Source organism: Vespula vulgaris, chromosome 13 (assembly GCF_905475345.1).
Source record: "Vespula vulgaris chromosome 13, iyVesVulg1.1, whole genome shotgun sequence".
In the NCBI taxonomy this organism is placed as follows: Eukaryota; Metazoa; Arthropoda; class Insecta; order Hymenoptera; family Vespidae; genus Vespula; species Vespula vulgaris.
In genome coordinates this window covers 4,810,174-4,826,071 of record NC_066598.1, presented here as the reverse complement: position 1 = coordinate 4,826,071, position 15,898 = coordinate 4,810,174, and the positions used below count along the sequence as shown (strand labels likewise).

Below are 15,898 nucleotides of genomic sequence, written 5' to 3'. Positions count from 1 at the left end.
ATGAAATTCTTTACCTTTTTGCAATATTTCAAATCTTGATGGAATTAAAATCAGTGATTCAATGTTGTAATGATTTGATAAAGGCTGTACAATTTTCTTCCGTGGGTAAACATTGTCCGAAAGCTTCGAGTAGCAATGGTTCTTTTATAATAGCTTTTTCATAATCTTCAAATGATATTTTCCCATCGTGATTGACATCGAGTTTTTTCAAAGCCAATTCTGATAAATCTCGTATACTCTCGTCCGGGTCTTCTTCTCCTGGTTGCTTTATTAAACAATTTCTTAAAAATGTAAGAATATCAATTAAAAAATTGAAAACATTAATAAAAATACGATACTTCATATAATTTCCATGCAGGAAAAAATATTAAAATGTATAGTCACATCTATCGATATTTTTGATTTTTATTATCAAAGAACTAGGAAAATTGTAGATGTATAATGTAAAAAATTCGTTTATTGATGAATTTAAGATTTTTACTAATTAGATTTAATTATTTATTCCCTATAATTATTTATATGAAAATATAAATATTGCGTCTAGAGAGAGGCAGTACTCTATACTCGATAGATAATATTATTGTATTGATATATGTATTGTTTGTCACCAAGGACTCGAAATTGATTTATCGGCAAAGTACGATGTATTGCCTATCATCAGGAGTTCGCAATCAATATTATCGATATAATAATATGTATTATTTATCTCGACAAGCAATTTATTATTTATAATATTACATCTAAAATTTTTATAGTTATTTGAAGATAATAAAAACTTTTTATTTGAAATAGACATACTTAAATAATTGAAAGATCTCATCTTTCGTAATAAAACCGTCATTGTTTAAATCGTAAACACGAAAGCAGAAATCGGTTTTATCCTGTAGATTGCCACGGAGGAAAACATCGAGACCCATGATCCACGATTCTAATCTAATAGCACCTTCATTTTCGCGATCCCAACAACAAAACAATCGTTCCACTAACGTATCCTCGGTTATAACTTTGAAAGTATTGTGAAGGAGATCGCGAAAAATAGATCTATCGATACCCTAAAGTAAAAATTTTTATTATTGATTATCGAATTATATTATAATAAATTATTCATAAAAAAGAAAAGAAAGAAAAAATTACATTTTCTTTAGATCATATTAATCGAATTACCTCGACATTGTGTATTGGCCTTGGCCTTCTGTAAATACCCATCGATGGATTCACTTGTTGCTGGACAGCTTGCGTTGTTAATTTTTTATAAAGTTTGCAGAGTCCATCTAATTCTATTCTGTAACACACACAGACGAGATTTGAAACATATTTTTTGTTTTCTTTCTCTTGTTTTTTTTTAATTTCTAAGTACTCAAAGTATACAAGAATCATTGAAAGTAAATGATTTTAGAAATGTTATTAGAAATGTAATATTTTTTTATTATATTATCTCTCTATTTCTATTATATTATCATATCTATTTCTAATTACGAATAATCATACTCTATGGCGAATCAAACGATCTATGTAGGAAATTGTTAAGATAGTAATGATAAAATAATAAAAAAGAAAAAAAAGAAGGAAAAAAATAAGAAAACAGAAAATTAATAATAATTTTGTTAGACCTGCTAAATTTAGTCTTCTTTTTGAGAGACTCGATAATCTTGACAATGTAAGCAGAATTCCTGGCGTTTCCGCTTTCCGGCATTTTTTTTTTACGCGGACGTCGTGGCTCTTGTTTCGTTGGCTTAACCGAGGGCGGTCTTTTTACGTTTACAGAAGCCTTCCAAGCACTCGTGAGGAACAAGGAAACGCTTTTCATGAGAGTCGTTGTAACACGCACGGCGTCTACCCCTCCGTTACGTTCGACGTCGGCGCCGACGCTGAGTTTCGATGTTTGTTCGTTTTCGTGCATCCTTGGGTTAATGCCTTTCGGTTTCTCGATCGACATATTTTCTTTTTTCAAAACAAGTTACATATATATAATATATGATACAATAATCTGTTGAAGTATTATTTTGATTATTTTTTTTTCCTTCGATATTAAATTATCATCATCATCGTTTAAATCAGCATTTTTTAAATTATTTCACAAATCCTAAATTTTTAACGAAACATCGTGGTTATTTTATAGGGTAGATTGATATTAATAATAAATAAATTATGCAGGTAAATGTAAAAGTTAAGAAAAACAATAAACGTTTATTCTCATGCTTTAATTATGTAAAACAAAATACATGAAAATAATAAAATATTATTAAATTTCATAATTTGTATTTTTATTTAAGAACATAATTTCGGCAAAAGCTAATCTAAATTATTAAAATGTATTAATAATTATTTTAATATAGAAAATGTATGTTCATAGATGTCCGAGCAAATATCCCGCGAATGATCGAAGTTACAAAAAAATTATGTATTTGATGATGATGAGAGAAATTTGCATGGCTCTGAGCCATCTACTATGTAAATTATTTTTTTTTCGATTTATAAAGATCAACGCAGTTCTTTGTAAATAGATATCTATAATTTATTTTTTTGCATATTTAGAAAAGTACTGGTCATTTACATCTACAGTTATGATTATTATATCTGATAAAAAATTGCTATTATGCGTCGTTTATGAAATAATTAACATTTTAAGTATTAAAGTAGTTTTTTTCATATCACAATAATAAAGTAGGTTTTTCATATCACAAATTGAAAAACAATCGTCGGATTACATAATATTTTAAAGTCGATTATCTCTTTAAGAGGGTCATTGAACTTCGATTCGTTCAAATACATGACTGTTTGATTAGTAAATAATTTATATTTATAGCATATAGTATGAATCGCAATACAGTAACAGAATCTGTTAGTCTTTAATCTCATAAATGATATTTTAACGATCTAGTAACACCTTTTTAGATATGATTTTAATTAATGTGATTTAAAATGATTATTACTATGTAAGATATGTAAAAAAATTTATAGATATTCACTAAAAAAAAAGCACTTTGTAGTTTGTTTAGAGCCATGGAAATTTCTCTTATTAAATTTTCTTTGTAATTTCAACAGGTTGTTAGATATTAGGACAACTATGAACGGAGACATACACACATATTATTTATTAATTTATATTATTAAGTAATTTATTAAGATATTAATAATATTCTATGAAATATATATTTTGTAAGAGTACCAGTTTCATATCTATAGAAGTTCTACACATAATAATAATTATTTTTATTTTTATTAGTATATAAATTTTAATATTTTTTAATTTCTATCCTATAAAACAAATTATTTTTAAAACATTTCACGACGCATGTATTCGTAAAACCCGATAGAAAATTTTCAGATTGATATCCAATCGATTGATCAATAAAACATAAAAGAAAATCGTATCAGACCACAGATATTCGATCTATAATAAATTTTTGAATTATTCAAACAATTAACTTTTTTTTTTTGCATCATTTACGTAAGACGTGTTCACTGAAAACTCAATTTTCATAAAAACTTGTACACTTTATTTAATGCTGAATAATTGAAGATAATATACATCTTTAATCGAGAATGCATGTTAGAAACTCATTATAAGAAATAGAATATTGAAACTTCAATTTCCAAACCATATAACAATCATGGCTACACACGCATTGTACAACTTAAAAAGTTTTGCGAAGTAAATGGTGTATCATTGTGGCAATGTTTGCATGATTTTCTTTCACATAATGATATCGTACCAGGTACAAGATAGATAGTTTTAATACTATATATAATGCGCGCGCGCATATTACACAATGTACGCGATATATATATGATTATATTATACATATATGATATATTATATATATAATTTATGATATATATAATATAATATAATTTATATATATATAATTTACATATAAATATATATAAAATTTATAATATTTATATATATATATTTATAATATATTTATGTTCATATATATTTATGATATGTTTGTATTCATTTAATTTTGTTCTTACATTTTGTAATATTTTAAATGAACCCTTTTGTGCATTAAATTTCGAAACACTATGTGGACCATCTTATGCATTAAATTTTATAATACTTTATATAATCCATCTTATGAATTAAATTTTCTAACACCTTTATGTGGCATTTAATAGATCATAAAAATCTGCATTTTATTTTACTTTGGAGGATTAGAATCTAAGAGCTAAAGTTGGAAATGAGAAATTCGAAGTAAGGAAAGAATTAGAACTTTCGGAATTGCGAAGGTCGATTAAATCGAGCCGAGATAATCATCGGTATATCTATTTCAGAGTTCTAATTTAACTTTCCAAACTTTTCACTTGTAATGGCTGATAGGTACTATGCGAAAAGTATTAAAACTTTAAACGATTTCAAATGTATCTATCTTGTTGTGAAATGAAAATTGTATAAAATAAAGTACACGTTATTTAAAATCATGACAAATATAAAAATCTTATATTTAATATTTAATAAATAAATTATAAAGACATATACGAATTCGCACGACGAATTCTTTAGAGAAAAGAAAAGGAATAGAAAAATTCGAACCGGTTGATCTAACAAGATCAGTTTTAACAAAAATTATAATACATTTGTTTGATACTTTTTGATAATTTTAATTTTATTAAATGAAAAATTTATTTATTTAATCATTATGATAAAAGAACTTACCGATTAAATGGAAGAAATCACTTGAAAGTGGACTCTAACAAAAATCACACGTCGTTGTTAGCAGCAACTATTTGTTTTATCGATCAAACGTGTTAAATAACGCCATTGAAAGTATTCTAGTATTCTTGTTAGTCTGTTACTAACGATAGTTCAAAGACCTTTTTTATCATCGATCATCTTGAGTCACTATAGCGTAAAGAGATTATATTTTTCAAAAAAATCAATTCAAATTCATTTGGAATAATATTTTTATTTGTTGTTTTATAATGATTTTTGTTTGTGTGTTTTATATAGTTAATTGCATTTTAAATGTTATAAAATGTAAAATTTAATCAATAGATATATGGTTAATATTATAAGATGATAGATCAATATATTGACAATATAAAAATGAGTTCAAATTTTTTTTTTTTAAATTTCGTATTAATATCTAAATATTCAGTCAATTTTTAGGAAGATAAAATGTATCGGATGATTCCGGTGATAATTTGACCATCGAATGATGATTCCTAAAATAATATATAAATTCAAAATAAGAAAATTTCTTGAAAATATTAATTTCATTTTAAATTCAACTAACCTGCACCATTCGTTCAAATATTTTCGAAATTGGCCAAGAGCGTTTTGTATCAACAGCAACATTTCATCGATTTGTTCGGCACAGGTTTTGATCATTTTAGCCCCTTCCTCGATATATAATTTATCGTTATTCCAAGTTTCTTTGTTGTCTTTTTGTTCCGTCAAAGTGGAATCAGAATTTTCACTTCTTTTCAAATATTTCTCAGATAATTGCCAGAAAGATTGATTTGAAGATCGCAACCACTATAATCGAAGAAAACAAAATATTATCAAATTTATTAATAATATTATATATACTCCAATATTTTATATTAACAACTATATAACATAAGATTTATTATAATGTAATATTAATTACATTAGTTAGTTGTTCTCAACTTATCTATTTTCTTTTTTTTTTCTTTTCTCTTCTAAGTCCTTATTTCTTTCGATTCGTTTTTTGATTAGTTCTTACACGATCTGAGTAAATTTTAACATCTCTGATTATTAAATTTTGACGAATGTGTATGAATTAAATTAGTTTCTTACCGTTGGATATATGAACGGTGAAGGTAACCAGAATACATTCGTCGTCGATTCGGCTTCATTCTTCCTATCGAATTGTTCCATTTTATCTGTTATTTCATCGTCAAACGATCGCTCGATTCTTTTCGGTTTGGCACTATCATTTTTAGCTGTTTTAACGATATATTTTTCTTTATCTTTAATGAATTAAATTGTATTTTTTGAAAAGCATCAAAGCCATTTCTATTTTTCTTTTTTAGGCATATGACATTATTTAAAAAAAATCAATTCGTTACAGCATAGGTGGGCAACTTTTTTTCCGTCCAAGGCTCTACGGTCTCCATCATCAATCAATTCGTTCCTCCACTACTTAACTAGCCAACACTCCATGTTTAAAATCGTGAAAGTTTTCTCTTTACACCTCACCTCGGTACATAGGGATAAATGAAATATAGATATTACATCTGTGGTTGTAAAGAAAAAACGACACATGTCACATGTTTTCACTTTCGAGATACGTATTCCCGTTAAAATTTTCTGATTCACCAATTCTTCTTATGCCCAACGTTTTCTTGTTTTTTTTTTTTTTTTCAGTGTATAGATATATATGATCAAATAAAATCGGTTATCCATAAAAAAAAAAAAAAGAATAACAGAACTCACGAGGCACGACGGTGTTAAATAGTAAGAATCGTTTTCTTTCACTTCACTGGAGAAGATATGTAGAAGCACGAGTTACCAGTTGCCCACCTAAGCGGTACAATTTAAATTCTCTATTTTTTTATGAATATTTAGATATAAAATTCTATAATTATGAACTTACGCATTTCATCGAGTATTATCGACCGACATTGTATCTGATAAGAGAACAATTAAATATGGAGTTATTCATAGTGAAATTATATTTGTAAGGATAAAAAATAATATAAGATTAACTTGATGAAAAACTTACGCCTGTTAGGATAGCAAAAAATAATATCAACTGATATTTCATGTTTTCCTTTCTTGCGTATTTGTTACTTTCTGTCTTTTTTTTTTTCTTGAAAGTTACATGCGACGAGGTAGAAGACTTTTGCGTTAATATTGCGATTTCCTATGGGGGAAGCTCTTTTATTCCACATTCCACGTAATATGTGTATGAAATAAGATCATACGGTGTCGCGTGTTTGTAGCAACATTAGTGACAATCGGAAATTGGAGAAATACAGAACAAAGACTGTTACTGATATCGTTTCATATTGGTCGAAGTTTTTTTTTTTCCATTGTCTTATGAGCATTAATAATTTTCTAACAAGAGTGACGTACTAATCGAAGAATTAATCAAAATGTATATTTTCATAGAGGAAAAATTAGAGCGATTTTAAGATCGCTTATAAATTTTAGATATGTATATTTTGTTATATAACCGATATATTGCATTACCTTTTCGTAATAATTATTGATTATTAGAATGTATCAGTGTAATCGATATTTCTTATAATTATGCAATTATGGTGCATATAAATATCTTATATATTTCACGTAAATGAAATAAACTGTATATTTCGTGTATGTCAGAGATATTACATTTTATTTTACTCATGATTATATAACAAGTTATTATTACAAACTAGCAAATAACAAACAATATCGCTTGTGTCATTTAGTGTAACATGGATTATAACAAATGAGTTGTAACTTTTTTTTTCTACAAATGAGTTATAACAATATTGATAAATATCTTGTTGTTTTATCTCAAAATAATATTTTGTATAACAAACTATAGTTATTATAATATCGGACGAGTTATTCTATATATTTTTGAAAAATCTGTCATCGCATTTTTTGTATAAACTGCATCTTTTTATATAAATGATCAGTTTATTTACCCACGCCCACCGCTATGTCCATTGCCATATCCACCACCACCACCATATTTATTGTCATATCCACCACCATTACCACCATATTTATTGCCATATCCACTATCACCTTTACGTCCATTTCCATAACGATCAGCAGCTCTATTCAATCTGTCTAATATGGGACCTGAAACAATTCAAACAACATTACTATAAATTATGTTATAATGCATGAGGAATAATCTTTAAAAGAAGGTTATCTAAATTCGTTGATTTTTATTTTATAATTATAATAAAAATAAAATATGTTATGAAAATATCTAAAAATATGAATAAAAAAGTTTAGAATAATATTTCTTTTTTTTTTTTCTTTTACGCAAACTTTTCTTCCAAACGAAGTTCGAAGCCAAGTCTAAATTAAGGATTTACCTCCGGTTAATTCTGGCTGGATCGAAGGATAAGCGAAAGTTGTTACTACGCAGAAAAGCAACAGAAATGTGAAGATCTTCCACATTTTTACGTTCTCTTTTTTCACAAGTTTTAAGAACAAGGGAAATTATTAATCGGCTGCTTGTTATGTTCTTTAAAAGCGACAAGTGCGAAATGATGTAGGAGATCAACTTCTCTGTCCTTATATATATCCTGTTAGAGGTCAATTTGATAAGGCAGTCCTCAAACGTCATAGAATGTTTCTAGTGAACAAAAAAAAACTACTTTTTTTATTTACATATATATCAACATCGTTTGGTATTATTTACATATACACCAACCGAGTATCAATCGATCGGATATGGTAAACATCAATAAATTTATTCTACTTCTTAGTTAATTATTCTTTCCTTGTTCCTCTTTCTATATTTCATCTATTATTTTCATTTCACGATTTTTCTTATTAATCAGATATTATTTATACTATAAGTAAATGATCTAAACAAATATCTTTTTTATTGTTAGATTAGTTTAGCTAAATCGAATAGTTTCATGGAATAAAAATCAGAGATTATCTACCAGCTTGTAAATTTATTATTTAAATTTCGTTTGTAATATATAAACAAGAATAATATTGAAGAACATACGATTGAATGCATTGTTTGTACAAAACAGATAAAAATGTATGTATCGGGAATATATCTAATGTAAAGAAATATTTTTCATTGGGTATCACTATGATATTTTATGTCTTTAGATCAGTGGAGATTTGTGAAAGAAAATTTTTCACAAAATTGACTTTGATCTTAGCTTCCAGCAGACTCCGAACGAAACACATGCTTCTTTTTATTTGTCCATCTTTTCTCATGCACAGACTCTTGCACGCAAAGTAATCTATACGTTAAATAAATAATCTAATAATAATTCGCTTTTTACTCTGGATTTGCCTTTGAAATGTAAATATATTGTAAATAATATCAATATAAGAAATAATGGAGCTTTATGATTTTTTCCCAAGATAACTATTGAGTTGAAACACAGAGTTCCATTGTTAAATTTGAACCTCATGATGGATTGAATATGTGGTTAATAAAAATTTTATCAATTCTGTGATTTTCTTTCCACAGATTTCTATCGATCCAAAGATACAGGATGATTTATTCAAGGTGTACATCCTATACATTGTAGTTCACATAAAGTGTTATAAGCTGTTTTATCGCTATTGTATCTATGTCCGTTTATAAATTTTTTTCTTCATAATAATAAATTGACAGAACCATTTAAATTTTAAACTACAATTTTAGATTTTCAAAATGGCATCGATTTTATTATTAATATTTTAATATTAAAGTTATAATTTAGTGGCGATTATCCCTAATATATAAAAACTAATTTGAATATAATAATAACCACGATATTCAGAAAATTTCTCTACTGAGATCTAAAAGTTGTTAGCAAAATTTCGATTATTTTAATATAATAACTTTTAGGACATTGCTAATATATATGTTTATTAAATAAAATAAAAATGCGTAACGATGTTAATGAAAAATAGAAGAAACATGATAAATCAGATACGAGAAAAAAGTGATCAATAATAAAATGTTTTGTTGATAAGAAAAATAAATAATTAATGTTTCGTATCAAAAAAATTTATCTTTTATTTATATTATATTATATTTATATTATTTATATTATATCATTTATATTAGGATGAAACATATTAAAAAAATATGTATATCATAAAACGTATTTAGGATTTATTACATGTCTAATAAGGGAAAACGATAGTAATAAACTTCAATATTATACTGCATTTTCACGGATCAGAAAATCACGAACGTGAATTACGCTCTCGTGGACTACGATTGTTGTAAACGTGCTATCATGAAGATTGCCTGTGACGTCAATGAGTACCTGACTCAGTTGTAACAAGATCAAATCGATTTGATTTTCATTCATGGTGAAAAAAAATGTAAAACAGGTTTTCCTCGTAGGGTGTGTTAAGATTGAATGATAATGATGTTTTTTGTCTTTAATTATTTGAATTAAAAATTCCATGTAAATAATTCATACTTGCAATCAAAAATACCTAAGCATGAAAAATATTAAAATGTGCGAAATAGTGATTGATATTTCAAGTTTACGTCTCGTGGGATATTAAGAAAAATTTAGTTTTATTCTTATTCTACTTTTAAGATATACAAGTATAAAATAAGATATATAAGTATTAAAATTCGATGGTTGGGATTAACAATTACAGATGATTATTACGTTACATGCGAATGAATATCACATTTTATACCGAATTTAAAAAATGCAATTTATTGTGAGTCTGAGTAATCAGGAGAACAAATTTCCTTAAGTTCTGTTATTCAAGTTCGGTGGATGTTGTAATGGTCGATATGTTTTGAACGTGACATTGTATTATTTTATTGTATTGTATCTTTTTAGAAAAGTGAAAACTTTACAATTTAATTATTTTGAACAATTTTCATTATTTTTTTCCTTGACAAGAATGTAAAATAATTATAGATATCATGCAAGATATTTTCCTTTCAAGTTTGAAAGATGATAGCAATGTGATACTATGAAATTATGTTCAAATGTGTACCGTCATTTTTTACATAAACATTACAATTAAGTCTTCAGGATAACGATCTTTTTTGTGTTCGGTTGATCGATCTTCTTGATTTATGACTTTTTCCTCCGAGAAAGACTTACGTCGTTTTTTACTAAAACAGAAAAACAACAATCATTATTACAACGTTCAATTATTATACTTCTTTCAATAGTTATCAGTTTTAAAAAGAGTATTTCAGAATTTTTAACTATTGTTACTATGTCTTATTAATGTATAATTATCTGAAAAATTATTTTTCTTAATTTATAAACATTATTATTATTATTATTATTAATTATCATTAATTAAGGATGCTCATCTATTTGGTAATCTGCTATATATCGTCGCTACTGAACTGGCAACACCATCTTTACTGGTGGAGTAATCGTTAGCAATGATGATTACCGCTCCAGGTGGGGATCCAGAGGATCCAACATGAGTGGATGTACTAGGGAAAAAATTGTTTAGGTGTGAGTAACCTTGACGACGACGATTACCTTTGAAAGATACGAAAGACAGAACAGGATTTTCTTCTTCACCGTCTACATCGTCCACTTCTTTGTCATCTTCTACCTGAATTGGGATCTTCTTCTTTTGCCAAGATTGCTTTTACTCGAATATTCGTCATTGCTTTAATAAATGGTACTATTGGTTCTTCAGTTGGTATAGGTATCTAGATTTCTAATTTTGAAATGTTCCTCTTTCATGGTTCCATCGTTTCATGTTAATTATTAAGACAACTATTGTGCTCGATTAGGAGAAGTATATTGAAAATTGAAATTTAGTTAATTTCAATTAATTAATTATGAAAATTTGAGGGGATTTTTTAATTGAATCTATGAAATAAGGAATTACAAATTTGTTTGTACCTGTTCATTAGCTTAATGAACATGTTCCTTTTGATTATGGCGTTGATACTCTGGTACATAACCATTCTTGATCTTCGTCATCTACCTGAGAATTTCACTCATAGTCTTCTTCCTCTTCACCATCAACCTTAAGTGGGAAATTTCTTTTTTACCAAGACTAACTTTTGATCGACTATTCACTGTTGCTTCGGTAGATGGTGCTATTGGTTCTTGAGATGATACAAGTGTCTCGATTTCTGATTTTCAAACGTTTACTTCCTGTTTCATGCATTCTTTAGATATTAATTAAGATGAGTACTTTGCTCGATTAGGGAAAGTATGTTGAAAATCAAAATTTAATCAATTTCAATGAATTAATTAATTATGAAAATTTGTGGGAACTTTTTAAATAATGTTATTAAACGAAGAATTAAAAATTTGTTCCTACGTTTTCATTAGCTTCATGAACATGTTCTTTTTGATTATGACGTTGATCTTGTGGTACATATCGATCCTCGTTTTATACCAGTATCTCTTGATTATTTTCAGGCAAAGCTTCCTTAGATTCTTGAGTGGTTTGTGCCTCGACAATGGACACTTTCTGTTCCTCGATAGATTCAGGATCATTTCTAAAATTAGGTCATTGCAAATCATCGAAGAAAGCTTCGCCATTTATAGCATTTCCTTGGTCATCCATATTGGAACAATGTACTGATCTGTAATATTCGGTGAAAATCATGGTTCTTTAGAGATAGGGTTCAATCGATATCCATCTCTCTTTTATAAATAATACTGGATTCATAGGCATTCGTTTGTTGATGCATAAATAAAATTTGTTTTTTTTTCTAGTTTTACCTTCATTGTAATGTAAATCAATCAAAGACTTTAAATATATGTAAAATCAAATTTTTACACATTTATCATTTAACTGGTTATTATAATTATTGACACATTTAATATATATCAGCCGTAAGTCTAAATTGTTATTTTCATTTATATTTTTTTAATTTTTAAACTTTCCTTTATTCCTTTGCTTTTCATCTTTTCTATGCATATTATTTAAAATGAAATCATTTCGAAAAAATCACTTCTTTATATCAAAGATGAATAACTTCTAGCTCCTGATCACACAATCCCTTTCTATTGTATTTATCATCGTTCCCTCACTACTTAATTAGCCAATATTCCATGTTTTACGCTTCACTATGGTACAGGATAGGGATAGATAGAATATAGATATTATATATATGATTGTACAGAAAGAAGAGCACAGATTACGTTTTTACTTTTGAGATACATATTGTCGTTTAAATGTTCAGATTCATCAATTCTTTTTATTTGTTTTATTCTTGTTTTCTTTTCATTGTATAAATATATATGAACATATAAAATCGATTATCCACAAAAAAAATGTAATTCCCGAGGTACGACGGTGTTAAATAGTGAGGATCGTTTTTTTTCACTTCGCTGGAGAAGATAAGTAAGAATACGAGTTATCAGTTGCCTACATACGCGGTACAATTTATATTCTGCATTCCTTTGTGAATATTTAGGAATAAAATTGTGTAGTTATGAATTTAAGCATTTCATCGAGTATTATCGACCGACATTGTATTTGATAAGAGAACAATTAAATATTGAATTATTCATAGTGAAATTATATTCGTAAGGATAAAAAGTAGTATAAGATTAATTTGATGAAAAACTTACGCTTGTTAGGATAGTAAAAAATAATATCAACTGATATTTCATGATTTCTTTTCTTGCGTATTTGTAACTTTCTGTCCTTTTTTTTTTCTTGAATGTTACATATGACGAAGTAGAAGACTTTTGCGTTAATATTGCGATTTCCCATAAGGGAAGCTTCTCTATTCTACATACACATGTAATGTACATGTGAAATAAGATTATATCTTGTTTCATGTTTTTAGCAACATTAATAATAATCAAAAATTTGAAGAATATAGAACAAATGCTGTTACTAATATCGTTTCATATTGTAAGACATTTTTCTTTGTTTTTAATTATTCTATAAGCGTTAACAATTTTTTAATACGAGTGACGTATAAATTGAAAAATTAATTAAAATACATACAAGATAGATTGAAATTCATAGAAGATAGATTAAAATAATTTTAAGATCAGTTATATGTTTTAATATGTATGTTTTATTGTATAATTCATATTTCCCACGCTATTTTTATTATAGTTATTAATCATTAAAACGTGTCACTACTATTGATATTTCTTATAATCTATTGATATTCTTATAAATATTTCTTATAAAATATTTTATATTTATATGAATATTTCACTTATACATAAATGAAATAAATTGTACATTTCGTATATGTCAAAGATATTACATTTTATTTTATTTATAATTATGAACAATAACACATATAGTTATTATTATAAACTAGTAGTTTTTTCAAATTTAAACGATATTAGCAGTTTAGTGTAAAATGAATTATAAAAATTCAGTTGTAATTTTTTTCTATAAATCAATTGTAACAGCGTTGTTAAATATCTTGTTGTTTTATTTAAAAATAATTTTCTATGCAACCAAATTTATATATTTGACAGGTTGCTCTACATATTTTAAACATATTTATAGTTGCAATTTTGTGTATGTTATATACGTTAACATTCGCAGCTTATTTACCATAACCACCATGATGTCCACCATAATGTCCACTTTGATTTCCGTTATAATGACCATGATGATAACCACCATTATATCCGTCTTCACTTTCTCGATGGTGTCCATGTCCATAAGTTTGAGGATCAGCAGTTCTGTCTGATCTTACTAAAATGACGTCTGGAACAATTTAAATAACGACAACCTACATTATTCTATCATGAAAAATAATATTTCAATTCTATCATGAATAATAATATTTCAAATATTAAAAGTATATTCAAATTTTTAGATTCATACATCAAGGTAATAATGAAAATAAAACTAAAAATATGTTATATATAATATAGGTTTTAAATGATATGTTTTTTTTACACAAAATTATTTTCTAAAGAAAGTTTTTAATTAAGATTACACTTCAAAAAGATCTACCTTCATTTGGTTTCGTCACGACCGCAGAGTAAGTCAAAGTTGTTGCTACGCAGAGAATCAAAGTAAATGCGAAAATCTTCAACATTTTTACGATCTATTGTTCCACAGATTTTAATAATAGGAAAACTTATTAATCGAATATTTATTTTGTTTCAACGTCTTCCTTAGAAACATCAAGTGCGAAATGATGTAGAAAATCATTTTCTTCAGCCTTATATATACTTTGTCAGAGGTCAGTTTGACGAGACAGTCGTAAAACGTCTCGAGATGCAGCAAGTTGACAAAAAGAGAATTGCTTTTTTATTAACATACCTACCAAGCGAGTATCTATTGATTCGTTGAATCTTCCGAGTCTCACTAACATCAAGGAATATGTTCCAATCATATTAATTATTCTCTTTCTTCTTCATTTTCCTTTTGTTTTTCTTTTTTAATTTATTGTTTTCACTTTGGAATTTTCCTGCACGATGAAATGTTATTTGTATCTTATTAATATCTTATTAAATAATCAAGAAATGTCATTTTATTAGATTGATTTAGTTAAATTCAATAATTCGATCCAATAGAAATCAGAGTAGATCGATCAATTTATAAATTTATTATTCAACTTTTATTTATAATATTTACGTAAGAAAAATATTCAAAAATGTATGATTGAACGTGATGCTTGTAGAAAATAGACAAAAATATGTATATTCGGAATATATTTGGTATAAAGAAACATTTTCCCTTGGTTATTACTGAGGTATCCTACATACTTAGGTTCATGGAAATCTGTTAAAGACTTTTTATAAAATTGACTTTGACTTAAAAGGGAAATCCAGCAGGTCGTGGATGAAACCAACATCTCGTTCCTTTCGCTCTCTTCTCTAATACACAAGTTTTGTATAATGGAACTAACGCGTTAGATAAACAGTCTAATAATAACTAACTCCTCATTCTGTATTAGTCTTTGAAATGTAAACATATTGTAAATAATGTCGATGCAAAAGATAATAGAATTTTATGTTTTTTTTCAAGGCAACTATCAAGTTGAGATTCAAGGTTCTATTGACATGTGATTTGATATGTGGGGTTGAATATCATGCGAACATAAAAAAATTTGATCAATTTAGCCATTAATTTTGTTTATAGATTTCTGACGTACTTAGTGATTTCTCCAAGGTATATATACTGTTTATAATGGTTTATATAAAGTATTATAAGATGTTTCCTCTTTACTATATCAATGTCCTTTAATAATCTTTTTTTATTCAGAGCAATAAATTGACTGAACCATATTTAAATTTGAAACTCTAATTTCAGAATTTCAAAATGGCATTGATAATGTTATTATTA

General features: G+C 26.8%; 3 protein-coding genes across 3 annotated transcripts; all 3 read right to left on the bottom strand.

The window, feature by feature from the left end:
• Nucleotides 1-53: 53 nt before the first annotated feature.
• Nucleotides 54-1,920, bottom strand: LOC127068378 (calaxin). Its single transcript, XM_051004478.1, has 4 exons — nucleotides 1,611-1,920; nucleotides 1,165-1,282; nucleotides 799-1,052; nucleotides 54-281 (listed from the first exon to the last, which is right to left on the bottom strand). Exons 1-4 carry the CDS (start codon nucleotides 1,898-1,900, stop codon nucleotides 59-61), a joined length of 885 nt encoding a protein of 294 aa, XP_050860435.1. The 5' UTR covers nucleotides 1,901-1,920; the 3' UTR covers nucleotides 54-58.
• Nucleotides 1,921-4,893: 2,973 nt separating this feature from the next.
• Nucleotides 4,894-8,199, bottom strand: LOC127068384 (uncharacterized). Its single transcript, XM_051004485.1, has 6 exons — nucleotides 8,017-8,199; nucleotides 6,699-7,774; nucleotides 6,570-6,603; nucleotides 5,771-5,916; nucleotides 5,244-5,485; nucleotides 4,894-5,172 (listed from the first exon to the last, which is right to left on the bottom strand). Exons 2-6 carry the CDS (start codon nucleotides 6,738-6,740, stop codon nucleotides 5,106-5,108), a joined length of 531 nt encoding a protein of 176 aa, XP_050860442.1. The 5' UTR covers nucleotides 6,741-7,774; nucleotides 8,017-8,199; the 3' UTR covers nucleotides 4,894-5,105.
• A 5,716-nt stretch (nucleotides 8,200-13,915) lies between these two features.
• On the bottom strand, nucleotides 13,916-14,752 carry LOC127068388 (protein suex-1-like). The gene is made up of 2 exons (XM_051004492.1): nucleotides 14,561-14,752; nucleotides 13,916-14,308 (listed from the first exon to the last, which is right to left on the bottom strand). The coding sequence occupies exons 1-2, from the start codon at nucleotides 14,643-14,645 to the stop codon at nucleotides 14,145-14,147; spliced, it is 249 nt and encodes an 82-aa protein (XP_050860449.1). The 5' UTR covers nucleotides 14,646-14,752; the 3' UTR covers nucleotides 13,916-14,144.
• Between the last annotated feature and the right edge of the window lie 1,146 nt (nucleotides 14,753-15,898).

Coding starts and splice junctions, on each gene's coding strand:
- LOC127068378 (XM_051004478.1), bottom strand. CDS start 1,900: ATGCACGAAAACGAACAAACATCGAAACTCAGCGTCGGCGCCGACGTC. Junction 1,283..1,610: donor AAGAAGACTAAATTTAGCAG/GTCTAACAAAAT, acceptor TGTGTGTTACAG/AATAGAATTAGATGGACTCT. Junction 1,053..1,164: donor GGCCAATACACAATGTCGAG/GTAATTCGATTA, acceptor TTTTTACTTTAG/GGTATCGATAGATCTATTTT.
- LOC127068388 (XM_051004492.1), bottom strand. CDS start 14,645: ATGTTGAAGATTTTCGCATTTACTTTGATTCTCTGCGTAGCAACAACT. Junction 14,309..14,560: donor CGTGACGAAACCAAATGAAG/GTAGATCTTTTT, acceptor AAATTGTTCCAG/ACGTCATTTTAGTAAGATCA.
- LOC127068384 (XM_051004485.1), bottom strand. CDS start 6,740: ATGAAATATCAGTTGATATTATTTTTTGCTATCCTAACAGGC. Junction 5,917..6,569: donor GATAATACTCGATGAAATGC/GTAAGTTCATAA, acceptor TCGTTAAAACAG/CTAAAAATGATAGTGCCAAA. Junction 5,173..5,243: donor TATTTGAACGAATGGTGCAG/GTTAGTTGAATT, acceptor ATATTATTTTAG/GAATCATCATTCGATGGTCA.